Source organism: Geotrypetes seraphini, chromosome 10 (genome assembly GCF_902459505.1).
Source record: "Geotrypetes seraphini chromosome 10, aGeoSer1.1, whole genome shotgun sequence".
NCBI lineage: Eukaryota > Metazoa > Chordata > Amphibia > Gymnophiona > Dermophiidae > Geotrypetes > Geotrypetes seraphini.
The window spans coordinates 47530290-47556670 of NC_047093.1; the positions used below are offsets into that span (position 1 = coordinate 47530290).

The 26381-nt window shown below is 43.8% G+C and overlaps 1 protein-coding gene across 1 annotated transcript in view; it reads left to right on the forward strand.

Annotated features, from left to right (window-relative positions):
• The window catches only part of LOC117367865 (myosin-1B), a 55317-nt gene that overhangs the window by 4490 nt on the left and 24446 nt on the right, over positions 1 to 26381 (forward strand). The window contains exons 2-19 of the mRNA XM_033960905.1: positions 371 to 613; positions 944 to 1087; positions 4253 to 4409; positions 4885 to 4912; positions 6596 to 6710; positions 6808 to 6900; positions 8864 to 8927; positions 11006 to 11104; positions 12554 to 12657; positions 14500 to 14638; positions 17644 to 17762; positions 17848 to 17997; positions 20580 to 20750; positions 20962 to 21271; positions 21393 to 21460; positions 25339 to 25426; positions 25511 to 25628; positions 25774 to 25897. Of these exons, the coding sequence (XP_033816796.1) occupies positions 410 to 613; positions 944 to 1087; positions 4253 to 4409; positions 4885 to 4912; positions 6596 to 6710; positions 6808 to 6900; positions 8864 to 8927; positions 11006 to 11104; positions 12554 to 12657; positions 14500 to 14638; positions 17644 to 17762; positions 17848 to 17997; positions 20580 to 20750; positions 20962 to 21271; positions 21393 to 21460; positions 25339 to 25426; positions 25511 to 25628; positions 25774 to 25897 (2295 nt within the window). The 5' untranslated portion in view covers positions 371 to 409. The remainder of the gene's footprint in view (positions 1 to 370; positions 614 to 943; positions 1088 to 4252; positions 4410 to 4884; positions 4913 to 6595; positions 6711 to 6807; positions 6901 to 8863; positions 8928 to 11005; positions 11105 to 12553; positions 12658 to 14499; positions 14639 to 17643; positions 17763 to 17847; positions 17998 to 20579; positions 20751 to 20961; positions 21272 to 21392; positions 21461 to 25338; positions 25427 to 25510; positions 25629 to 25773; positions 25898 to 26381) is intronic.

The following is a 26381-nucleotide window of genomic DNA, read 5'->3' on the forward strand; positions in this document are numbered from 1 at the left end:
ATATATTGTGCTAAAATAAGGCTCCTGAAGCAGGCCGGTTAGGCCAAAACACAAAAATAAGCCAGAGTTCTGAAATAAACGCGTAACACTTGTGTTTTGAAAGTCTCCACTGTTTGCTTGTTTGTTATTTGGTTATGGAGGCGACTCTCCTGGTTTTTCTTGTCATCTGTTTTAAAACACATCAGCGCACAGTACCGTATGAATCTGCTATTAGGCCATAAGTTTAAGAAGCTTGTGCCACTGATTCTCTATAGTGGTTCATGATGTTTTAGGCCAACTAAGAAAGACAGCTGGCAATAGCGCAGAAAGCACAGTTTTGGTATTACTGTTCCTTAACATTCAGAGCTGACCGAGTTTCTTCTCCTACCAGTTTTTCTGATTGCTGCGAATCCACTGCTAAGCCGCAGCCATGAGTTCCGACGCAGAGATGTCAGTCTTTGGGGAGGCTGCCCATTTTCTCCGCAAATCAGAAAAAGAGAGGATTGAAGCTCAGAACAAGCCTTTTGATGCCAAAACCTCCGTGTATGTGGTAGATACTAAAGAAAGTTACGTGAAGGGTACTCTGCAAAGCAAGGAGGGGGGAAAAGCCACAGTGAAAACAGAAGGTGGCCAGGTAAGTGGTACCATGTTAGAAAGAAAGAAAACATGGCAATATTACCTCTTAACTGAATGTGGTTAAATCAGTTAGCTTAGCGGGGTTTAAAAAAAGGTGTGGATAATTTCCTAAAAGAGAAGTCCACAGGCCATTATTGAGATGATTTGGGGAAATCCACTGCTTATACTTAGGATAAGCAGCATAAAATCTGCTTTCCTACTTGGGATCTAGCTAGGTACTTGGAACCTGGGTTGGCCGCTGTTGGAAACAACAAACTGGGCTTGATGGATCTTTGCTCTGTCCCAGTGTGGCAATTCTTATGTTCTTAACTTTCTTTTTCTTTATTAGACTTTGACTGTGAAGGATGACCAAGTGTTTCAAATGAACCCTCCTAAATATGATAAGATTGAAGATATGGCTATGATGACTCATCTTAATGAACCTGCTGTCCTGTATAACCTCAAAGAACGTTATGCAGCCTGGATGATTTATGTAAGAATATACATAGATTAATCAATGCAAAAATTGATGATACCCAGAAGTAGCACTCTAACTCACTTATTCTATAACTTGGCGCCTTGATGCTTAACCATCAAGATATGAAGGACCAGATTTTAGCGCGCCTACATTGTAAGCACCGTTCCATATAGTTGGCAATTAACTGCTAGACACCTCTTATAGAATCACACCTAGAAGCGCCTAAGTGGATTTAGGTGTCGCTAGGCGCCTTTGAGGTAGGTGTCCGTACATTAGGCCAGGTTTACCAGGCCTAATTTACCAGCACCTAACTTGGACATCTAAGTCAACCACACCTATTCTCCACTCCTAACCACACCTACTTTCCAGGTAAGCATCGACTTAGGCTTTGCTAGGTGTCACTCTACATTCCACGCACAACTCTTAATTGCTTAGAGCTCCTTTTACAAAGGCGCATTAGGGCCTTAACGCGCGCAATAGCTCGTGCTAAATTCCCAAGCGCGCTAGCGGTAGATTTTCGACTATCGTGCGCCATAGCGCGCAGTAATTATGTGCGTGCGCTAAAAACCCTAGCGCACCTTCATAAAAGGAGCCCTTAATTTAAAAAAAACAAATGTATCAATTAACTTCTATTGTGCGGTCAATTACCACGGAGAAAGCAAAAAGCACAGCGAAGGTGACCTCTGGGTTCTAAAAAGGTTTTATTTGTTCCAATAAAGACTCGACACATCCTTGTTTTGGCCTAAATGGCCTGCATCAGGAGTCTACAGTACAAGAAGCATAAATATATACAAGAATATGAAAACAGCATAGAAAGCATATAGAAAAATACTGAATAATAAAAAATTATCAAAAAAATAATTAGAACAATGAAAAAATGCAATGCATGCCTGATGTAGAATGCAGCATATCGCTACCAGACTAGGCTCACAAATGCAAATAAATGGATGAAATCAATCATAAATACCAAATGCAGATAAATAGCAACCGTATAAGTCGTTGCCACTATTGCCACATTCGTGTATACATACACGTTAAGAGTAATGAATAATAAATATAACCATATACAGATATAAAACAATGAAAAATGTCTGATGTAAAGTGCAGCATATCATCACCAGACTTAGCTTACAAGCGAAAATAGAAAGATAAAATCAGCCATAAAAACCTTATTCAAATTAACAAAAGATATATATGTTATTACACATATTGCCACTTACATGTATACATACACATATTAAATAATAAATTTAAACATATACAAATATATATATATACTGATTAGTACCGAAAATATAAAAATTGTGCACAAAATATGGCGCATTCTTTTTCTGTGTATTTTTGCCTATATTGATCGTTGTCAATGTGCAGACATATACATTAAAAACATACCTTAACTGTTATGAGGGGCTTGTAGAATGGCCCTCTGTTGCTTTGTGGTTTGGTAAAATGAATAAACAAAAAAATATTTTGCGCAAGCCGTGGACAAGAGAATGGGAAAAGAATAAGAAAAGGAAAGAAGAATGGAAAGAAAAATAACCGAAAAAAAAGGAAGAAAAGATAAGCAAAAGAAAAACAGATGGAAAAAGGAAGAATTAAACCTTGGTTGCATACCTCAATGTGATGTTACTGCTGGCAAATATTTTTAAAAAATATGGGGCTCCTTTTACTAAGGTGCACTTGCGTTTTTAGCGCACACAGGATTTTAGCGCACGCTAAACCTGCGCTACGCATATAGAATTAATGCCAGCTCAATGCTGGCGTTAAGGTCTAGCGTACGCGGCAATTTAGCACGCACTATTCCACGCGTTAAGGCTCTAACGCACCTTTGTAAAAGGAGCCCATAAAGTCAAAATATCATTATTGTATGAAACAAAATATCAAGAGACGATGTTCCCGATATGGACTTTATTAGAACATCAACATAGCAATCCACATAAAAACCTTAAGGCCCTAGTCCGCTGAGAGCATTGGACCCAACAAGAAAGTCTTCCTCAGGGGTCCCTGCTAGTCCTAGGGTGGAAGATACATGGAAAAGCTAAACAATCCAAAAGTACTAATGCGTAGACGCGCTGACATGCTTTTTGCAGCGCGTCTGCGCATCAGTACTTAAGGTTTTTATGTGGATTGCTATGTTGATTTTCGGTTCATAGACAACGGCGCAAAAGACAAAGGCGCGCCCAGACAATTGAGCGCAGCGCGGAGGTGCGCGCCGCTCAAAATTAGTGTTTGTAGGGCTCCGACAGGGGGTTTTGTTGGGGAATCCCCCCCCCACTTTACTTAATAGACATCGCGCCGGCATTATGGGGGGTTTGGGGGGTTGTAACCCTCCACATTTTACTGTAAACTTAACTTTTTCCCTAAAAACAGGGAAAAAGTTAAGTTTTCAGTAAAATGTGGGGGGTTAGAACCCCCCACGCCCCCCACAACGCGGCGCGATGTCTATTAAGTAAAGTGGGGGGTTCCCCCCCCACACACCCCCGTCGGAGCCCTAAAAACAGTAATTTTGAGCGGCGCACACCTCCGTGCTGTGCTCAATTGTCTGGGCGCGCCTTTGTCCCGGCGCGCTTTTGACCTGACACCTGATTTTCTAATAAAGTCCATATCAGGAGCATCGTCTCTCCACAGTGCTTCTTTGGTTTCTCTTGGACTCTTTTCACTGTGGATTCTCCAGGTCAATTTCTTTGCTCTTGAGACAAAATATCATACATATTTATAATGATTTTTAAAAAACATTGAAATTCATGTTGGATAATAGGTGCGGCAGGGGGCAGTGAAAGAGTTGAGGGCATGGTAGCTAGTGGAAGAAACTCTGTGGTGCCCTAAGCACATGTTTCTTTTGCTTAATGGTTAATCTAGGACTGAGATAACACCAAAACTCCGAAGGGAAAATAAAAGAGGTAGTTCCCTAATAATTAAACCAAAAAGAACCTCATTTGAAAAAAATTTCCCCATAAAATGTAAAAAAAAAAAAAACAAAAAACTTATTTTACATTTTTGGGGCAATTTTTTTCAAACGAGGTTTTTTTCAGTTTAATCTGGGTCTGAGCAATATATGCAATATAGTAGCATTTCCAATCCAATGTATAGGTTAAAAGTGTAGAAATAGAAATGAATGCTGTTTATGGAACATAATTTCATGGAAGTCAATGTAATATCTTTCTGTTTGCTTTCCTGCAGACATACTCTGGTCTCTTCTGTGTCACTGTTAACCCCTACAAGTGGTTACCAGTGTACAACCCCGAGGTAGTTAATGCTTACAGAGGCAAGAAACGTCAGGAGGCTCCACCCCACATCTTCTCCATCTCTGACAATGCCTATCAGTTCATGTTAACTGGTGAGTCTTCCAGTCTCGTGACGTGAACATGCCATCAGGGCTTTTTTCCCCTTTAGTTCAGCATCTCCTCCTGCTCCTTTATATTTTAATTTCTGGGAGACAGTGTCCTGAGCCTTCACTTGCAGGGATTATTTTCCTATTTTTATAGACCCAGGTTATAGATGCCAGGTTTTGAAAAGCCTTCTGGGGAAATTCAGACGTCTGGTAACCCTATACCAATCCTTTGAGCACTGAGATAAGAGTAATAATATTCATGCATAAGTAATCACATCTAAAATATGTATGAAATAAATATAATTTCCAACTTTAAAAATGCTTTGAAAGCTGTGCACAAGTGGAAAATGTTGAATATGAATCTATAAAGAAAACACTCATTGAATATATGAATAAGATTGCATTAAATCACATGAAAAATAAAATAATATATTGAAAACCTTTACTTAAAATGTTTATAAATTATTTTCTTTTTTAACAGATCGTGAGAATCAGTCTATCCTTATCACGTATGTATAAAATAATACCAATATAATAATGGGAGTTTATGTTATGCCTTAAATGCAAACAAGTAACCCCTACACACTACATTAAAAAAAAAGTTAATCACATTTACTAAAATCACAGAAGCAATTCAAGCAATACAATGCATGGGTTGCCACAGAACATACACCCAGTTAGTCTGTCGTCATTGTCTGCTCTAATGAAAATATCAAATGTTAGATGCCCAACATGTTTCAGTGTAGACGTAGCAATGGCATCAGGGCAGTGTATCATACAACAGAATAGTGAGAAAGACCCACCAAATTCAGACACCTAGGGTTAAGTATCAAACCTGTAAATGACCTCTCCTCTGCTGTTTGGCAAAAATTCCTAATTGAGACTGCTACATTGTCTGATGTCAATGCTACATCTATTTTATATGGAACCCCTGAAGCAAGCATCTCACCGAAACATGTTGTGTATCATTAAAAATTTTTTATTACAATGCACTGTGATTGTGTGTTCTGTGGCAACCTACTGCATTGTATCATTAAAATTGTTCTGAATGCTTATAATAGATAAAATAACATTTTATTTTACATAAATTTGTATTGACTATAACCAGAATGCTTTTGTTACATTCAGTGGCGTAGCAAGGGTGGGAGGCGCCCAGGGCGGTGGAGCCCCTCCCCCGCCTTCTTCTCCGACCACCTCCACATGCTCCTTCCCCGCCCCTCCTGCTGTGCTTGCGCCGCTTCCCTTGCCTCACACCTCTGCAATGTTCCTGGAGTGAGCAGCAACCCCCAACCTGCTGTCACGCCAGCGTCAGCTCGTCCTTTGACATCACTTCCTAGGCATGGGTCCAAAAAGTGACGTCAAAGGAAGAGCCGATGATGGCGCGACAGTAGGTTGGGGGTTGTTGCTTGCACCAGGAACATTCCAGAGGTACGGGGGAAGGGAAGCAGCATGGCAGTGGGGGGGGAAGGAGCAGGGGGGGGGGAGAGGAGGATGGGTGCCTGCACCCTCTCCAAAACGGCATACCGCACCCTCATCTGGGCCATACCGCCCCCCTTACTACGCCACTGGTTACATCGCAACCCATGAAGCAAGTGTATTCCCAAAATAACACAGAGACTCCATATATAATGTGACCATTTTTTTCCCCTTAAAACAGGACAGGGCACCCCCCAAGACCTGCCCCCCAAACCTCGGATCCCCCCATACCTTTTTTTAATCCTGGCGGCTGCCTCCTGTCCTGATGTCTTCTGGCAGCGGCAGAGTGGCGCACAAGGCAAACGCGAGCTTTTCACACGCCTGCCTACCTGGGCCCATGACGCTCACTGAATGGCTGCCTCCAGTTCTTGCAGGACTCACGAGAACTGATGTCAGCCATTCAGTGAGCGGCGCAGGACCAGGCAGGCGCACCTCTCTGCTGCTGCCGGAAGACATCAGGACAGGAGGCAGCCGCTGTTATTTTAACAATGTACCCTGGTGGTGGTGGGGGGGGGGAGACACAGTATTTATTTCTTCAGCAGGCCCCTGAAAACGGGATGTTTTGGCATCCCGAAGCTCTGCTTGGGTTACAACGAGACAGACTACCTAAAAATGGGATGGTCCCGTTCAAACGTATGGTCACGTTATCCATATAGTACTTCTGGTAACCTCTGTCAGAATGGCTTTTACATATGCTAATCTTTTCTGCTTTGCAGTGGAGAATCTGGTGCCGGGAAGACTGTGAACACAAAGAGGGTCATCCAGTACTTTGCAACAATTGCAGTTGCTGGTGGTGATAAGAAGAAGCAGGAGGAAGCTGCAAAAAACAAGGTGCAGTGCATTAGCCCTCTTAGTCACAGACCACTATGTCTCTTCAAAGTCTCCCACGTTTTAACAAGCCTTTCATGTCACACTTGCTTGGTTCTAGGGTACCCTGGAGGATCAAATCATCCAGGCTAACCCCCTACTGGAAGCCTTTGGGAATGCCAAGACCGTGAGAAATGACAATTCCTCGCGTTTTGTAAGTTTTGGAGTGAATTTCATAAGCCATACACACATATATCTTAAATCCCTACATAGATATACAAAAAGGAGAAATGTTAGAAGAGATGGTACTTTTACATATAGGAGGAAATTCTATAAATGGAGCTCAAAAATCAGCATTTTATAAAAGGTGATCCAAGATGAACGCTCTTTATTGAAAGCACTTACAGCCAGTTCTCATAGCTGACGGCCAGTATTCTCACCAGCTGAAACCTGATATAAATGCCTGCACCCAACCTATGGCATTGTGGCACATAAATGGCATTATTCTGCGGAGTGCAAAGGTGGTCTGTAAGGATATTCAGGAACACCATCACCCCAATTCTGTAAAGGTCACTAAGACTGCATGTCCAATTTTGGGTGCAATCCCAAGATGCATGACCCAATCAATAAGCTAATGATCCAATTAACACCAATTACTGGCATTAATTGTTTTTTGTTTAAACTTGTGCGCACATCTACCTGCATGCTATTCTTTAAAGAAGCAGGCCAAAATGGTCTCGTGTACAACTGGTCATGGGAAGGGCTTGGGTGAGTCAGGGGGCATTCCTGGAATTTAGTCATACAGTTTTAGAATTCTAGGGCTGTGTGCTCAACTTGTGCACCAGGATTTAAACCAGGTTTCAGTCGGTGTAAGTCCGTGCACCCAAAGCTGAGCATGGAAACTCTGCTCCAGTGGTTCCCAACTCTGTCCTGGAAGACCACCAGTCAGTCAGGTTTTCAGGATAGCCCTAATGAATATGCATGGAGCAGCTCTGCATGCCTGCCACCTCCATTTTATGCAAATCTCTCTCATGCATATTCATTAAGGTTATCCCAGCCACTGCCCTGCTTCATTCCTTAAAGAGCGCTTGTCCTGGAGCACCACTGTTCCCTCTAAGCTGAGCGGGAATTCTCCAATTGCATTGGTTTAATACTGAGTTTTCAATCACTAGGGACAGGCGTGTTCTGTGGAATCCTGTAGAACTTGCCTGTCCTTCTCTACTGAAAATGTGATAGTGAAACAGCACCCCCTACTGCTAGGACTGTAGGCGGAGGACTCCTGCTCAGAGGGAACAATGCAGAGCAGCCCTTATAGAATAGCGCTACCCCCAAGTCTGGAAACCAGAGGTAACCGTAGGAACACCTGCCACAGAGCCAAATACGCCGGATTGGAGGATTGTTTATGATAGGCAAGCTCAAGGGGTTGGGGAGTGCTTGAATGGGGGGGGGGGGTGTTAGTTGTTTGTTTGTGAGCGTGGATGGAGTGCTTGGTGCAGTGTGGGTGCAGTTCCTTCCTTTGTGAAAGGGATTCTTGGGGGGGCATTGTTATATGGAAAATTATATGGAGCTGATGTGGGAGACGGTTTGTTCTTGCTCTAGAATATCTTTGTGTTTTATTGTTGTGCTTACTGTTTTTTGATTCTGCTCATTATATTGTTCTCAATGGATGTTATTTGCTTTACCCCTGTATTTCACCTGTTTCCCTTGTTGACTCCTTAATAAACATGATTTTCAAAAAAAAAAGAATAGCGCGGAGCACTGATTTTTCCCAGTGCCTGATTTTCGGCACCAGTCAGCCACACCTATCCAGTCAGCAGGTGCTGCTATCCATACCAGTAGTTTTGAATATTGATCTGTGAGTCTTTGAGCTGAAGCTTAGATCCAAAGAAAATTTAGCAAAGCCTGTCTTATTGCCACATAGTTCTCACAAGGTGAAAGAAAATGATTGGCCATTGAGATGGATCTCTAAGGCTGGCTTGCTCATACTTCAAATGTTTATTTGCTTAAAGCTGATTTCCATCAATGATATGAATTGCTGAATAACACCTGAGGAAAACACTGTGATAACCTTAAATCAGGAACACTTTTCATATTTTTGTTAGTGAATTCCTAATTTTTTTTGCATTTCTATTGGGTTCCCCCCTTAATCAAATTATCCCATTGGTTTTCTTGTACAGGGTAAATTCATCAGAATCCACTTTGGCACCACAGGAAAACTGGCCTCAGCTGATATTGAAACTTGTAAGTAGCTAAAGGAAATAGGGGAGATATTCTGCATGGCTTAAGCAGACCGGAGTGTCTCCTGCCTACTTAACCCTTGCTGAGCTGATTGGCTGCCGATAATCCCTGGCACTTAACCAGGTAATGCTATTGAAAATGGGCTCTGACCCCCTTGGCACTGTCCAGATGGTCCCAGAGGTTATGCCAGATACCACCGATATTGAGTGCCATTGCTCACCTACCTAACCAAGCGAGCTAGACCACACCCCCACACTGGTTGTGGGTAAGCTGCTGAATTTTATCTATACTAAAGTGCCAGATAGTCAGTGTTCTGCCCAGACATGGACTGAACATTGATTATCTGGGTCTAATTAAGCCAGTGGCTATGGTCAGCATAAACCAGTGGCATAGCCATGGTGGAGGGACTTGGACCCCTCAATTTGGGTACAGACTCCCCCAACCTCCAATTTAGGCACAGTCTGCTGCTTTGGCTGATGGGGTTCCCAAGCCCTGCCAACAGAAGCCCTCCTCCTGCAAAGCCAGGTAGTCAATGGCAATTTTATTGGGTCTGAAATCACTTTCAAATTCAAGTAACCCCTATTGAAAGAACCCACTTCTAATTTTGTACACCTATTCCAACTCCCCATAGGTAGTAAGGAAAAGACTTCAAGAGCTCGCAGGAGACATGCTATTGAGTGTGTCAAGCCCGACTCCCAATAGCAGAGCCATCAGTAGTCAGAAAATCCTTCCTTGATGATCCAATATGTTACATACACATTTCTTTTAATGTCTACTAGTGTCCTGCAAATAAACAAAAGTTGTCGGTAAGGCTTCTATCATTAGAATTATGTGAAAAATTCAGCGGTGACTTAGCTCAATCCGGGTAGCCAGGGTGCACTGGGCCAACCCTCCACAGCCCTACCCATGCTTGGTTTCTGTGAAACTGAACGTGCACTAGGGAGGCTCGCCCCCTGTGCATGCTCGGTTTTGCACATGTGTGCCTAGAGGGCTTCCCTTGCGCATGTTGTTTCGGAAAAGACCAAGCATCTACACTGCAAGGGTAGGGTAACAAGATGGCCGGATTTCCCTGGGCATGTGTTTTCCCTTTTATGTAAATTTCAACAGATAATGATATTGTAACTTTCCCCTCCTTTCCTACCTATTCATGTTTGTCTCTATTTCAATTGTTATAATGCCAATTGATTTATATTGTTTGTCTTACGAACAACTCGTTCAAATTGTATGTGAGACCACCACCTGGTGGCTTTTAAACTGTACATCGCTTAGAAATTTTATATAAGCGATTCATCAAATGCTAATAAACTTGAAACTTGATGTCCTCCTTCCCTGGGCATGTCCGGAGGTCTGGACAGCTTTTGAAAACCTGGCACTTTGTCGAGGTTTTGAAAAGCCTACTCAAATCGCATCGGGCAGGAGGAAATCCTCGCATGTGTGGATTTTCTCCTGCCCAAGAGCAGGCAGTGGGGGACGGAGCTAGTGTGGAATTGGAGCATTATAGGGCGGGGATGGGTGGAACTGGGCGAGCCTGGGGGCGAGTTTAGGGGTCCGGATTTTCTGATTGGAAAATCTGGCAATTCTATGCAAGGGAGATGTTCAACTGGCAATTCAGCGACAGTCCAGGAAAAGTGCTGCTGACTGCCGGCTTCATGAAGAGGGGGCTTCCGCTGGTGGGGCCTGGTGACCCCTACCAGCTCAGGTAGGTTGGTGGGGGTGGGGCAATTGTTTGTGCCTCGTTCCCAATTTGGGCTTAGGACCCTCCAAAATATGAGGTCTGGCTACATGCCTGGTATAGGGATTATCTGAATATTGACCTGTCTCTTTCTCAACAATTTTGACCCCCCACCTTTAGAATGGAAGAGTAGCCTAATGGTTAATGTAGTGCCCTGGGAACCTGGTTTGAGTCCCACTGCAGCTCCTTGTGACTCTGGGGCAAGTCACTTAACCCTACATTGTGCCCAGGTATCAAATTAGTACCTGTATATAATATGCACATTGCTTTGATTGTAACCACAAAAAAGTGATATGTCAAATCCTATCTGCCTTTACATTTCTTAATCCTGGATTTCTATTTGTGGCAGATTTACTAGAGAAATCCAGAGTCACTTTCCAGCTGAAAGCTGAGAGGAGTTACCATATCTTCTATCAGATCATGTCCAACAAGAAGCCTGAGCTGATTGGTGAGAAATTTTTTACAACTGATAACACATAGTGATTTTTATGGTTGGTTGAAAACTTTCAACCCTGTGTTTATTGTGGTAAATCATGTGAACTTCTAGCTGTATTGAAAAGAGATGCTTGTTGAGATACCTTTAGCTCAGGAGAGGAATAATATCCTCGTAAATTGCATTTTCAATATATGCACTTAGGCTCTGATTCTATCAAAGGTGCCTACCAGTAGGCACCTAGGTCAGGACGCCTACTGATCTAAGCTCCTAGCTTACCTCCATCAGAGCTTTTACTGCTGCGAGCTGGTGATAAAAAACCCTAACGCGGCTTCATAAAAGGGGAGGGTAATTTTTTTAATTGGCTTAATTGGCGCTGTTAACTGATAGCTCCATTTTAAAAACAAGGTAAAACCAATTAATTAGACAGTAGGTCCATAACTCAGTTGGTGCCTACCACTTCATGTTAAGCATCTACAATGAGGCACCTACACAAAAAGTAGGCATGGTTAGGGGCGGAGCTTGGGTATGGATTGAGTTAGGCATTGGTATATTAATCTAAGAAAACCCTGGCTTAATATGCTGATGCATAACATTATGAAACCTGCCGGCCTCTAATTCGATTTAAGTGCTGCTAGGTGAGATTCTACCCATGGTATCTAACTTTGATTCACATGTGGTAGGTGCCGTTTAAAGAATCTAGTCCAGTGGTTCCCATCCGTGTCCTGGAGGACCACCAGGCCAATCAGGTTTTCAGGCTAGCCCTAATGAATATGTATGGAGCAGATTTACATGCCTGTCACTTCCATTATATGCAAATCTCTCTCATGCATATTCATTAGGGCTAGCCTGAAAACCCAATTGGCCTGGTGGTCCTCCAGGATAGGGTTGATCTAGTCTTAGTTTTCAAGCAAAATTACATCTGCAAATGTAATGACCATGTAATCACAGCAATTTTCAAAGTAAAAGTACATGCATATTTTCAGATAGATTATGACACTACCCGCAAAACTATTTTTAATGTCTTGGCACCTACATTAAGGAATCCCTTTCCAAACAATTTCAGACTGGAAAACTGCACTTCAAAATTTAAACCGAGCCTTAAGACTTTTCTGTTCAAAGATATTCTTTTTTTTAATATCTCTAGAATCTCTCATCAAATTTGTTAATTCTTTTCCCGCTATTGTTTTTTCCCTTTCTCCCTTTTTTAATTTAAAAGTTGCAATATTTTTACCTCGTTTCCTGTTATATCTAGTACTGTCTTCCTGTTGTCTATATTAGTCTTTGGTTTTTATATAAATTTTATTAGATGTTATGTAAACCGCTTAGACTGTATAATAGGCGGTATATCAAACTGAAATGAACTTGAAACTATTTTGAAAAGTGGTGTGAAGTCTGCAAGTGAACAGTTTGGTTCCTGTAGAGGAAAGTGTAGCTAACTATACTTAAATATCCTTTCTTTAGAAAATCTTCTGATCAGTACCAATCCATACGATTTTCCTTTTGTCAGTCAAGGGGAGATCACCGTTGCTAGCATTGATGACCAAGATGAACTCATGGCCACAGATGTAAGTGATAGTTAGATACAATAGGGCAAAATAGTATGGGACTGATATTCAAAGCATGGATAAATGATTGTTTTATAAGTCCCAGGCCAATAAACAGCTAAGGTTATCTGTTTTAAATTAGAAGGTGTTGGCCAGACAAGGGGGAAGGCACTGCTTGCTCTGGGATCGGTACTCGGTAGCATGCAATGTTACTACTATTTGGGTTTCTGCCAGGTATTTGTGACCTGGATTGGCCACTAAAGGAAACAGGATACTGGGCTAGATGGATCTCAAGTCTACTCCAGTATGGCTATTATGTTCTTAAGTATGGCGTGATAGGTTTAAACTTTAGCTGAATAGCGGCAATACTCAGCTACCATCCAATTAAAGTTATCCAGACATGTGAGCATTCCTGGATAAGGGGAAGGTGGGAGGGACAAAAGCAGAAGGAATGGGAAAAAATTAAGGTATAATATACTATATGTTTGTTCAATATGATATTGCTTTGTGAATTGTTATTATAAATTTGTACGGCAAGCTTAATATTTGAATAAAGATTTGGTCTCTGATTTCTAATCTGAGGAAGAACATAAGAATAACCTTACGGGTCAGACCAATGGTCCATCAAGCCCAGTAGCCTGTTCTCACGGTGGTCTTTAGTACTTGGCCAAAACCCAAGGAATAGCAATAGTCCATGCTACCGATCCAGGGCTGCTGCTTATTCAAAATACTGCAGCCAAGCTGATCTTTGCAAAACGTAAATCTGACCACATCTCCCCACTCCTGGCCAATCTTCACTGGCTCCCAGTGATTTCAAATGCTCTTGCCTGGCTTTCAAGATTATTCACGGCATCCTTCCTTCCCTAATCCCACTTTCCTTTAACTCCTCAAGCCCTGACTCCATCAGGACCACCCAAAGATTAAAACTATCCTTCCCCTCCCTACATGGTATTCTCCACGTAGGTAAACTGGGTAAATCACTTCTATTCAAAATCACAGGTCTCTGGAACAACCTTACTATCCCGCTGCGGAACCTGAGCGCCCTCCATTTATTCCGCAAACAACTAAAAACCTGGCTCTTCTCTAACATGTAATTTTCTTTTTCCCTTACTTTTCCACTATTTATAAACTTATGTAAACCTTTTCCCATCCTTTCTCATTTTTTAAGTTCTTGTAAACCGTGCCAAGCTCTACTTCCGTGGAGATGATGCCGTATATAAACTTAAGGTTTAGTTTAGTTTAGTTTGCTACATAGCGAAACGCCAGCTAGCCGCTGTTGGCAAGAACGGACCAGCAAAGACAGCAGGAACTGTTTGAGACCTGTATCGCATGCACCTATTGAACCCTGCCTAAGCTATGTTTTGTTTTGTTTCTTTGGTTTAAAGTTTTGATTTAAAGATATAAGAAGCACAATCGATTATTTGCTAGGAGGGAAGTTAGGCCGATGAGGTTATTTCCTTATCCAGTGCAGCGGTTTTAGTCACTCCACTGACAGAGCACGGGGATCTGAGGCCCTTCCTCCTTTAAAATATTTTTAAGCTTCAAATGTGTATTAGACAAGCCTTATCGAAAGAAGCACTCATTACTGTTTCTGAAGATAATTAGATTTGAGAGTTATGTCAAGAGAAGTATCTTTGTAGTGCATAAAATGATCTCCCTTGGTCCCTGTATAGCTTTTCTAGGGAAAGCCACTGCTGTCCCTGGGATTGGTAGCATGGAATGTGGCTACAATTATAACTGCATTGACCACTGCCGGGAACAGGCTACCGGGCTAGATCGATCATCGGACTGCCCCAGTATGGTGATTCTTATGTTGACTGCAGAACTTTTGGACTTAATCATGATTTTTTTTTTCTATTGTAGAGTGCCATTGATATCTTGGGATTCACTCCAGATGAAAAAAATAGCATTTACAAGCTGACTGGAGCAGTGATGCACTATGGCAATATGAAATTCAAGCAGAAACAGCGAGAGGAGCAGGCTGAGCCTGATGGCACTGAAGGTATTACTGATGTAAATTACTCAGTGCTAATGATAGCACAAAAAAAATCTATAATAATAAAACGCTAAGCGCGCATGCGCACTCTTAATGCCGTGTTGCCTGATCTGTAGTTCCGTGGCCGGCTCCGGCCACACAAAGTTCACTTTTTGGTTCAAAGCCCCCGCCGCGGCTCCTCTATCGAACCTCAACAGAGTCGGAGAAGACTTCCGATTCTGGCGGGGATCGAGAGAGGAGACGCAGCGTCGGCTTTTCTATAGTGGTAGCACCAGTCCTCAGGAATTTTTCTAAGCAGCAACACAATCGAGATGCAGAAGCACTGCCACCCGGCCTCCCCGACTACCTGCATTGGGCTCCACCAGGGTCTCGGCTAGGAGGTTCAAAGAGCGCACAGGTGCAGGGAAAAAGCCGCGAAGGAACAGCACTACAGCAACTGCCTGCAATAGCACGCAGCAAGTCACCCCCAGTGACCCGCGAACCCTCATCTCTCTCATGAGCCCAAACCTCTTACCAGCACTACAGCGCTCATGAGCCGCCCAAACATTCGTCAGCTCACTTCCAGGTTTAAAGACGCTCTTCTACGGGCCGTCGAAATAGGGGACATGTGAGGGAAGGAGGCTTTACTAGCACCCGTTAATGTAACGGGCTTAAACACTAGTTAATAAATAAAGCTACTGCCAAGCTAAGATTACAGCATGCTAAACCTAGCCTGCTCTGAAGACCATGAAAGCACTGTAAATCACATTGAATCAATGAGCACAGCATCATATACAGTAGCTGTCACACCAAGAATGATATGCTGGATAGCTTTCTCCTAACCTGAGTCTTAATTGTGGACTCAAGAATTTCTATCAAGACTAACGTGACCATTTATTTTTTTCCTCAAAACGGGACAGGAGACCCCCCCCCCCCTTCCCGGACCCCAGACCCCGGACCTCCTGGTACCTTTTTTAAATCCCAGCGGCTGCCTCCTGTCCTGATGTCTTCCGGCAGCGGCAGATTGGCGCACAAGGCAAGCGTGAGCTTTTTGTGCGCCTGCCGGGTCCCGCGCCATGCACTGAATGGCTGCCGTCAGTTCTCGGAGGACTCGCGAGAACTGACGGCAGCCATTCAGTGAGCGGCGCGGGACCAAGCAGGCACGCTGCTCTGCCGCTGCAGGAAGACAGGACAGGAGGCAGCCGCCAGGATTATAAAAAGGTACCGGGGTGGGGGGGAGGGGGCTGTATTCGCTATGGTATATGATTAGATCTTTAATTCCCTACCCATATTCTTTATAATGAAACCCACTCACTATTTTAGTAGCCACTCAATAGACTGACTCTATCCTTTCTATATCCTTTTGAAGGTGCAGTCTCTAGAATTGAACATAATACTCCAAATGAGGTCTCACAAGAGATTTATTTGAGACAGTCTCGCCTCATTTTTTTCTGCTGGCCATTCTGCTTCTAATGCATCCAAGCATCCTTCTGACTTCTCGTTTTGTCCTATCCACCTGTTTGACCACTTTAAGTTGATAAAATACAAATCTCTCTCAGATCCCAACTTTCTTTTGTGCATAGAGCTTTACCCCCTTAGGTTTTTTCAGGCCAAATGAATAAATGTGCTTTTTTTTAGCTTTAAATCTTAGCTGCTGTGTCCTGACAGCATTCAGGGTTGTGGGAAATCTTGATATTCTGATATCTGTTTTTTCACTTGAGTGGAACGGTGTGTTGGTTGTGTTAGTCCAGTTCCCATTGTAATATATAGAAATAAAACAAAGGAAATAAGATAATACCGTTTTTTATTGGACTAACTCAATGCATTTTATGATGAGCTTTCAAAGGTAACCCCTCCTTCTTCAGATCAGAAATAAGCAAATATTGACAAATATCACTAAACAGTGTTCCCCCGCAAATTCGTGGTTCGCAGACTCACTCATTCACGGTCTGCTCCAACAGCCTCTTCCTGTAGTAAAGTCGGGCTACACCAATCAGGAGCTGCGTGTCAAAGCAGCTCCTGATTGGTGTAGCCTGACTGTACTACAGGAAGAGGCGGTCAGAGCAGACCGTGAGTGATTTTCTTCACCCGCTGGCGCTCCAGCTGCCCCCTCCTGCCTCCCATGCCTTTTAACAGGTAAAAAAAACATATTTGCGGTTTTTCAAAATTCGCAGGGGTTCCTAGAACGGAACCCCTGCGACTTTCAGGAGAGTACTATATATAAGGTAAACATGAAAGCATTTCAGGGATAGTTTCACTCCCTCTTCCTGAAATGCTTTCATGTTTTCCATAAATACTGATGATATTTGTCAACATTTGCTTTTTTCTGATCTGAAGACGAAGGGTTACCTTTGAAAGCTCATCATAAACCCTCTTCTTTTACGAACGCATACCGCGGGTTTTAGCACCGGCAGCGGCAGTAACTGCTTCGACGTGCATAGGAATTCTATGAGCGTCGGAGCAGTTACCACTGCTGCCGGTGCTAAATCCCGCGCTATTCATTTGAAAAAGAGGAGGGGGAAATGCATTGAGTTAGTCCAGGGGTAGGCAATTCCGGTCCTTGAGAGCCACAGGCAGGTCAGGTTTTTAGGATATCCATAATGAATGTGTATGAGATGGATTTGCATGCACCGCCTCCTTGAGATGCAAATCTATCTCATGCATATTTATTGTGGATATCCTGAAAACCTGACCTGCCTGTGGCCCTCGAGGACCGGAATTGCCTAACCCTGAGTTAGTCCAATATTTCCTTTGGGTTTTTTTTTTGTTTTATTTATATATATATTACCTTGTTTTTTTCACTGATGGTGTTTTCTTAGTCACTGTCATTTGTTTAATTTGTATTTATTATATCGCACAAATAAACTGAAACAAGTGAAGAGCACTTTTTGAAGCCAGGGTGCAAAACTATTGCATTAGTGTACATGGAGAATTAATTGACTTTGTTAAAACACCTTTCTCTTGCATTGCTGTGATCTTCCTACTGCAAACTTCTCTCTCGGTAATGTTGCTTTCACTACTCTGTTTTCTAGTTGCTGACAAAGCTGGCTACCTGATGGGCCTGAACTCAGCAGATTTGCTTAAAGCACTCTGTTTCCCAAGGGTGAAGGTCGGCAATGAATTTGTCACAAAGGGCCAAACTGTTCAACAGGTACTGTAGCAAAGAGAGGATTTATAAAATGGGTTTTCTCTGTTAATTGCTCAGGATGAATCCAGTCATTATGCTTTCTCTGCAGGTGCACAATTCGGTGGGTGCTCTGGGAAAAGCGGTCTATGAGAAGATGTTCTTGTGGATGGTCACTCGTATTAATCAGCAACTGGACACAAAGCAAGCAAGACAGTACTTTATTGGTGTACTGGATATTGCTGGCTTTGAGATCTTTGATGTAAGTGAAGTTTGATTCATTAGCAGCTTGAAAGTGTTGGGAGCATTTTGGGGCTGATTCTCCAAACGGCATCTCAATTGTATGTGACGGTAGACATCTCACCGCTGGCTCAGCAGCCAATTGGGATGCACGTTTTCAAAAAAATGTATGCCGCAAAGGATGTCTATAATATGGCGTCTGACGCCTTTGGAGGCATCTAGGCATGCCTACTGATGCCCAAGTCTGCCATGGGTGTGGTTCCCACTGAATGTAGCCTTGGGCATCAGTAAGCATCCCTACGCATCTCCATATGTGTGAGACAGATGCCTTAAATGTAGGTCTTTAAGGCGTCTGTTAGGGAAAAAAAGATGCAATTCACTAAAGGATGCCAATGTGTGATTGACATGCGATTGGTGGCCGTTTCATAGGCGGCTGCCGAGATTGGCATCCTTAGAGAATCAGATCCTTTGTGGTCCTTTCTCTTGCGGACTCAACATATTTTATTCACATACGCCCAATTTCTGATATGGCGCCTAAGATTGTGGGTGTGTATCAGTGCGCAGAGCCAATGTACACACACAACTTAATTGATTAATTGGCCTAATCAGCACCAATTGGCAGTTAACACCTTGCAAATTGACACTAATTAAGTTTTGCTCACATATTGGAGAGTGCGATGCTATAAAAAGTATGCACCAGTTGCCGTGCGTGAATTTGAAAAGGGGACATGGCCAGAGGTGGATTGTGGGCATTCCTAAAAGATATGGGCATTGTTATAGAATATGCCCGATGTGTGCACAACTTAGGTGAAGGCATTTAGGCCTGGTTTTAGCTGAGGTAAATGGGTGTGCCTAACTTATGTGACGCACACGGGTGCTAAGTGGAATTCTATAAAAGGTACATACAGTTTGTAAAACCACGCTAAGTGCCATTCTAGTTGGTGCCGATTTATGGAGCGTCATACACAGAATATGGCCCCAAATTGTCTTCTTGAAAACTTGGATATTGTTACTTCTAGAACTTCAGTAAAATAAAGATCAGTTTCAGAATCAAGGCTAAAGCAATTAGCTTGAGTACATGAAATGTATTTCCCCTGATCCATTTTCACTAAGTGCCATACTCATTAACATTTAAAGAGTTTATAACAGACATGTGCAGGGAGGGAGTTGCCCAATTTAAGAAAGGTTGTATCATGTTTTTGAGTCCAATAACCCTCCAATTAAGATGAATATAAGAAGGAATCTTTTTCAAAACATTTATGGATCTTCTTAACCATAAATGGTAATATTTCATGTAATATATATATATATATATATATATATATGTTTTTTTTAAAGGTGGAAAGACCTCAAGTGTTCACAGCCGTCTGCCTTTGGAACAAGTCCTGTCAGAGCGGCCCCCTGTGAACTTTCATCAGTCTCATATACCTTTCTTTTTATATTAACTGTTATCACTATTGAAGTCTTTTTAATGAATAACTTTGTCTTAAAAACTTTTACATTTCAGATTTCAAAACTTAGGGCTCCTTGTACAAAGGTGCGTTAGGGCCTTAACGCGCGGAATAGCGTACGCTAAATTGCCCCGCGTGCTAGCCACTACCGCCTCCTCTTGAGCAGGTGGTAGTTTTTCGGGTAGCGCGCGCTAATCCAGTGCGTGCGCTAAAAACGCTTGCGCACCTTTGTAAAAGGAGCCCTTAGTGAAGTTGCAAGTACTGAATCATAATAGGTATTGCTTTAATATTCAGGCTTAAAGCCTAAAGTGCTTAGCTTTTTTGTACTGGCAGCTCTTGGCTATGTCGAATGACTTTGGGGATAACTCTGCTGATATTAACAGCTCTCAGCTGTGTTCCGTGCTGTACTATGCTTTTTTGAAAAAGATTCCTTCTTATATTCATCTTAATTGGAGGGTTATTGGTCTCTGACTTATTATTTTGAGGACAAGTTTGTCATGTTTTTGAGTAACATATTCATGATTTTAGTTATCTCCTAAAACAGATAAATGTGATCAATTACGGTAGATGTTTATGTTAAACAAACGTATTATTAATAAGAAAACAAAATGGATTATGACTTTAACAATGATGCTGAAAAGTGGGGCATAGAGAAGCATAGAGAGAGGGACAGATTCTTCAAACTTTCAAAAAATATAAGAACAAGAGGGCATTCGGAAAAGTTGAAATAGGACAGATTCAAAACAAATGCTAGGAAGTTCTTCTTTACCCAGCGTGTGGTGGACACCTGGAATGCGCTTCCAGAGGACGTAATAGGGCAAAGTACGGTATTGGGGTTTAAGAAAGGATTGGACAATTTTCTGCTGGAAAGGGGGATAGAAGGGTATAACTAGAGGATCACTGCACAGGTCCTGGACCTGTTGGGGCCGCCGCGTGAGCAGGCTGCTGGGCATGATGGACCTCAGGTCTGACCCAGCAGAGGCATTGCTTATGTTCTTATGTGTCTCCTATTAGACAATCAGTGCAACTTATTTTTAGACAATAATAAGGGATCGTATTTTTCAAAATGCTCAGAACGTTAGCATATGTTTTATCTCTATAGACATATTTAGCTATGTATAATAGCTATCTTCTCTGCATACCTTATTTCTAGTTCAACAGCTTTGAGCAGCTGTGCATCAACTTCACCAACGAGAAGCTGCAACAGTTCTTCAACCACCACATGTTCGTCCTGGAACAGGAGGAGTACAAGAAGGAAGGCATTGAATGGACTTTCATTGACTTCGGAATGGACTTGGCTGCCTGCATTGAACTTATTGAGAAGGTAGTTATTAGAATTCACAAAATAATAACACAGTATGCCACCATTGATATTATGATGGCAATATCCAAAGCAATTCAGGTGGGGAAAATTCTATTTTACATGCGTGGATAGCTTTGAAATTGCTATCTTCATCGTGTAATAAATGGGCCTGGTGAAATGAAACTTGCTTCTGAAAAATGACACTCTCCTATTTGAACATTTTGTTTCTTAGCCTATGGGCATCTTTTCCATTCTGGAGGAGGAGTGCATGTTCCCCAAGGCTACAGACACATCCTTCAAGAACAAGCTGTATGACCAGCATCTGGGTAAATCCAACAACTTCCAGAAGCCCAAACCTGCCAAAGGAAAGGCCGAGGCTCACTTCTCTCTGGTACACTATGCTGGCGTTGTAGACTACAACATCAGTGGATGGCTGGACAAGAACAAGGACCCTCTGAATGAGAGCGTTATCGGGCTGTACCAAAAGTCATCAGTGAAAACTTTGTCTTACCTCTTCTCTGCCTACGCTGGATCAGAAGCTGGTAATATTAATTCATTAATTTGTTTTATTGATCTAGGATGAGCAAATATTTCATGTGTTACAGGCACTGATGAAACATACTAAAACTTAAAATCCCGTTTTATTTTTGTTTTGTGTTTCAGACTCTGGTGCCAAAAAAGGTGGCAAGAAGAAGGGTTCTTCCTTCCAGACCGTGTCTGCCCTCTTCAGGGTACTGTATAATAATAGTAATAATTTTATTCTTATATATCGCCAAAGCCATAATAGTTCGAGGCAGTTTACAACAAGAAGTGCTGGACAATCAAGGAATAAAACACAATATAAAATCATCAGTACGTACATACAGGCCCTGATTCTGTATAGGACGCCCAGGAGAGGTGTCCTATACAGAATCGGTCCTACACTAAACTAGAGAGTTGCGCGGGGACAGAAATCCCACCCGTCCCCACCCGTCCCCGCCAAAATCCCACCCATCCCCACCCGTCCCCGTGAGGAATCCCTCCGTCCCCACCCGTCCCCGTGAGGAATCCCTCCGGCCCCACCCGTCCCCGCGAGGAATCCCCTCCGTCCCCACCCGTCCCCGCGAGGAATCCCCTCCGTCCCCACCCGTCCCCGCGAGGAATCCCCTCCGTCACCATTCTTCCCTATAAACTTCAGAAATAGTTATTTTATTTAATTATGCTACTGAATTAAAGGCTCTGGTAGAGACCCATTTACAAATAAGCAAAGAGACTATTAATTTGGAAATATTAATTGGGAAGAATACATACTTTGTAAATGGGTTTCTACCAGAACCTCTAATGTAAATATAAAATATAAATACTCAGCTGATGAGAACCCACAAACTGTCAGCTGAGGACTTCCTTTGCAGTTGGCCTGGGGTCCCTTTTGCCAAGCTTGGCAGGCAGCAGTAGCGTCCCTGAGTCACAGATGCTGGCACCTCAGTGGCTCATGGATGCTGCCAGCGACTGCTGCGCTTGGTGGAGGGGAGTTCTGACCATCTCTAGAGGAGGTCCTCTGCTGGCGGTGCTTGGGGATCCCCACCAGTCACAGCAAGGGCCAACAAGTACTTCAACACTGTAGAAATAAAACCAGAAATGCATTTCCTTTTCTTTTGAACACAAAACAAAGATATCTGCCATATACATTTCCCAAGGCAGATGACTCTATGCAATGTCACCTCGGTAACAAAATACAAAAATAGACAAATACACCCCCTCCCTTTTTACTAAACCACAATAGTAGGTTTTAGCACAGGGAGTTACGCTGAATGCCTCGCGCTGCTCTCAATGCTCATAGGCTCCCTGCGCTAAAAAACAATATTGCGGTTTAGTAAAAGGGAGCCATAGTGCAAAATATAGACTGCAGATATAAATTCTCAAAACAGACACATTTTGATCACTAAATTGAAAATAAAATCATTTTTCCTACCTTTGCTGTTTGGTGATTTCATGAGTCTCTGGTTGCACTTTCTTCTTCTGACTGTGCATCCAATCTTTCTTCCTTTCTTTCAGCCTCCTGTATGTTTCCTCTCCTCCAGACCTCATTCTCTCCCCCAACTTTTTCTTTCTGTCTCCCTGTTCCCCCTTCTTTCTGTCTCTCTGTCTGCCCCCTTTCTTTCTTTCTCCGTGCCCTCCCCCAAGCCACTCGGTTTGCTGCCACCGCCATCGGGGAATAGTCCCCAAGCCACCGCTGTCCCAAGCTTTCCCTGCAGAAGCGTCGCGCTGACCAGCATTCCGCTCCCTGACGTCAATTCTGACATAGGAGAGGAAGTTCCGGGCCAACAAGGCATTTCTCCTCATTCCATCCAGCCTGAGCCCCATCTCTCCTTGATCCAGCATTTCCCTTCTGTGTCTGTCAGAATTACCATTCCACCTATTTTCCAGCATCACCCTTCTTTGTGTCCATCTCACCTATATCCCTATCTCACCACTTTTTCAGAATCTTCATTTGTCTCTGTCCTTGTCTTTACCCCATATTCACCATTTGCCCTTTCAATGTCTTTATCTCCCCCCCCCACACACACTTTTTCAGCATTACTTCTATGTCTCTATTTCACCTCCTCTTCATGTCCCCTCTGTATCTCTATCCTTATTCAGAAGGTCCTGCTTACCCTTTCTCTTCTTTGTGTCACTATCTCCATTTTCAGCTTTCCCCCTTTTTCCTTTGTTAATGCACCCTGTAGCCAGAATCTTTCCACCCTCTCTCCACTCCGGCCCAGCCCAGTATGAAATATTTCCTTTTGTTTCTCTCCCCTCTCTCTTCTCCTCCCTCACCCACGAGTCCTGCATCTGGCCCTCTCCCTTCTACCTGCACCTGGCAACACCCCCCTGCTCCGCGGCTCTCTTAAGCAACTCGTCAGCAGCGGTGATCAAGACAAGCTGCCGACATCGAGGCCTTCCCTCTACGAGTCCCACCTTTGTGGAAAAAGGAAGTTGAAACAAGCGGGACTCGCAGAGGGTAGGCCCCGACGCCAGAAGCTTGTGTCGATCGTTGCTGCTAAGTTGCCGAAGAGAGCCGCAGGTAGAAGGGAGAGGGAGATAGGAAGGCTGTAGAAGCTCCGGAGCATGACACCGAACCCGGCCAGGATGATTTCTTTTTCAGGCTGCTGCTGCCGCTGCCATCCCCCACCCGAAATGACAAAAAACAGCCTAATGCCCGCGTCGGGAAATAGCCATGTTGAGCAGTGAGCTCAGCACGTACACAGATGAAAGCCTTGCTTGCTGATTGGTCCGGCGGCACGGTGGGGCGGGGCCGCCGGACCAATCAGCAAGCAAGGCTTTCATCTGTGTACGTGCTGAGCTCACTGCTCAACATGGCTATTTCCCGACGCGACGCCAGACTTGCATCGCCAGAATTTAGGTAGGTTGTTTTCATCCCCGTGGGAGTCCCGTGGGCAAGGGGGCGTCCCCGTGGGAGTCCCGTGGGTCAGGGGGGCATCCCCGTGGGAGTCCCGTGGGCCAGGGGGCGTCCCCGTGGGAGTCCCGTGGGCCAGGGGGGGAACCCGCGGGATCCCCGCGGGACCCGCGGGATCCCCGCGATCCCCGTTCCCGTGCAGACCTCTACACTAAACCCCGATTCTGTAACCGGCGTCCATGGTACAGACGCCGGTTAGAGAATCGGGTTAAATTAGACGCGGCCGCTATACTTATGGCAGCAAGGGATCTCCCTGCTGCAATAAGTATAGCGGCTGCGGCCGCCTGTCCCATCGCCGGCAGGAGGATGTCCAATCCTCCTGCCGGAACCCCCCTGGAACCTCCCTCCCCCCCAAACTGGTAATCGCCGGCAGGAGGATGCCCAATCCTCCTACCGGAACCCCCCTGGAACCCCCTCCCCCCCAAACTGGTAATCGCCGGCAGGAGGATGCCCAATCCTCCTACCGGAACCCCCCTGGAACCCCCTCCCCCCCAAACTGGTAATTGCCGGCAGGAGGATGCCCAATCCTCCTGCCGGAAAGCCCGATGACCCGACGACCCCCCCCCCCAAATAACCTCCCTCCCCCAACTAACCTTTAAATGTTGGTCGGCTGGACGGGTCTTGTTGCCGTCCAGCCGACAGGCCCGCCTTGTGAAAATGAGACGGGCCCGCCCCTTCCCGGCCCATCCCCGCTAAATCTAAGGCCTGATTGGCCCAGGCTCTAGAAGCCTGGACCAATCAGGCCTTAGGCATAGCGGGCCGCCCATCCCCACTAATCCTAAGGCCTGATTGGTCCAGCTGCCTACAGCTGACTACAGGTGCCTACAGCTGCCTAAAATCGGGACGCACTTTGTAGAATCAGGGCCACAGTGTACAAGTAAAACAGTAAATCCTTAACTTACAAATCGATTAAATAATCCTTCATTTCTACTCACTAACCCCTACAAAACCATAGCGAGGTTTTTAGCGCCAGCAGTAACAGCTCCAATGCTCACAGGAATTCTATGAGCGTCGGCGCTGCTAACACCGTGGCCGGCACTAAAAATCGCACTAAGGTTTTGTAAAAGGAGGAGTAAGTTTTTGCTGGAAGAGATTTCCCATATATAATAGCTCAATATAATTGTTAACAGACGCATCATATAATATGTTCTACTTCTGATTGTGGAATTACAGGAAAATTTGAACAAGCTGATGACCAATCTGAGAACTACTCACCCCCATTTTGTACGCTGCCTCATTCCCAATGAAACAAAAACACCCGGTAAGAATGCAATCTGGAAGCAGTAAGCGAGTGAATGGATGCAGTGTCAGCCTGTGTGCTTCATTCCGTTTTGCTTTTCTTAAGGTGCCATGGAACATGAACTTGTGCTGCACCAGCTGAGGTGTAACGGAGTGCTTGAAGGGATCAGGATTTGCAGGAAGGGATTTCCCAGCAGAATCCTCTATGGAGATTTCAAGCAAAGGTCTGACCTCCCCCCCCCCCCATCTGTACTGTAACCTTACAATATTCCTAGGCCTAACACAATAAGCAATGAGTCTCAATGCACAGTGAATGAAGCCTTAAATGCATCAGTTATTAAAAATTGAACTTTGCTTTTCCTCTAATAGATACAAGGTTTTAAATGCAAGTGCCATTCCAGAGGGACAGTTCATTGATAGCAAGAAGGCTTCTGAGAAGCTCCTGGGGTCCATTGATGTTGACCATACTCAATACAAATTTGGTCATACCAAGGTACTAATATCCCTAGTTTGTTTGTTTTTAATCTTGAGGTAACATCTATAATCCAGTCCTAGCAGTCGGAGCACTATAAGAACTAATTATGTGAACAGATGCTCTTACAATCAGTGCTACCAATTATGATTTCAGTTTATTTGCTGCCTTTATGATAAATGCTTTATTACTGTTGGGTCTTGGGGACATAAGCAGATAATGAAGTTGGCCAGTATTACATAGGAACTCAGCAGCAGGGCTTCAAATCATTTCAAGAATGATCACCGAATCAAATTGCAATATGCAAACCATAGCTTCTATCCGATTTTCTCTGGATTACTAGAATGGCTGCTTTCCACTAGGGTTACTAGGTGTCTGAATTTACCCAGACATATCCTCTTTTTAGAAGACTGTCCAAGCATTCGGACGGATTTTTTAAAAACCCTGGTTTGTCCAGGCCTTGGAAAGCCCCGGCTCGACAAGAACTTGGGGCCACATTGGAGAG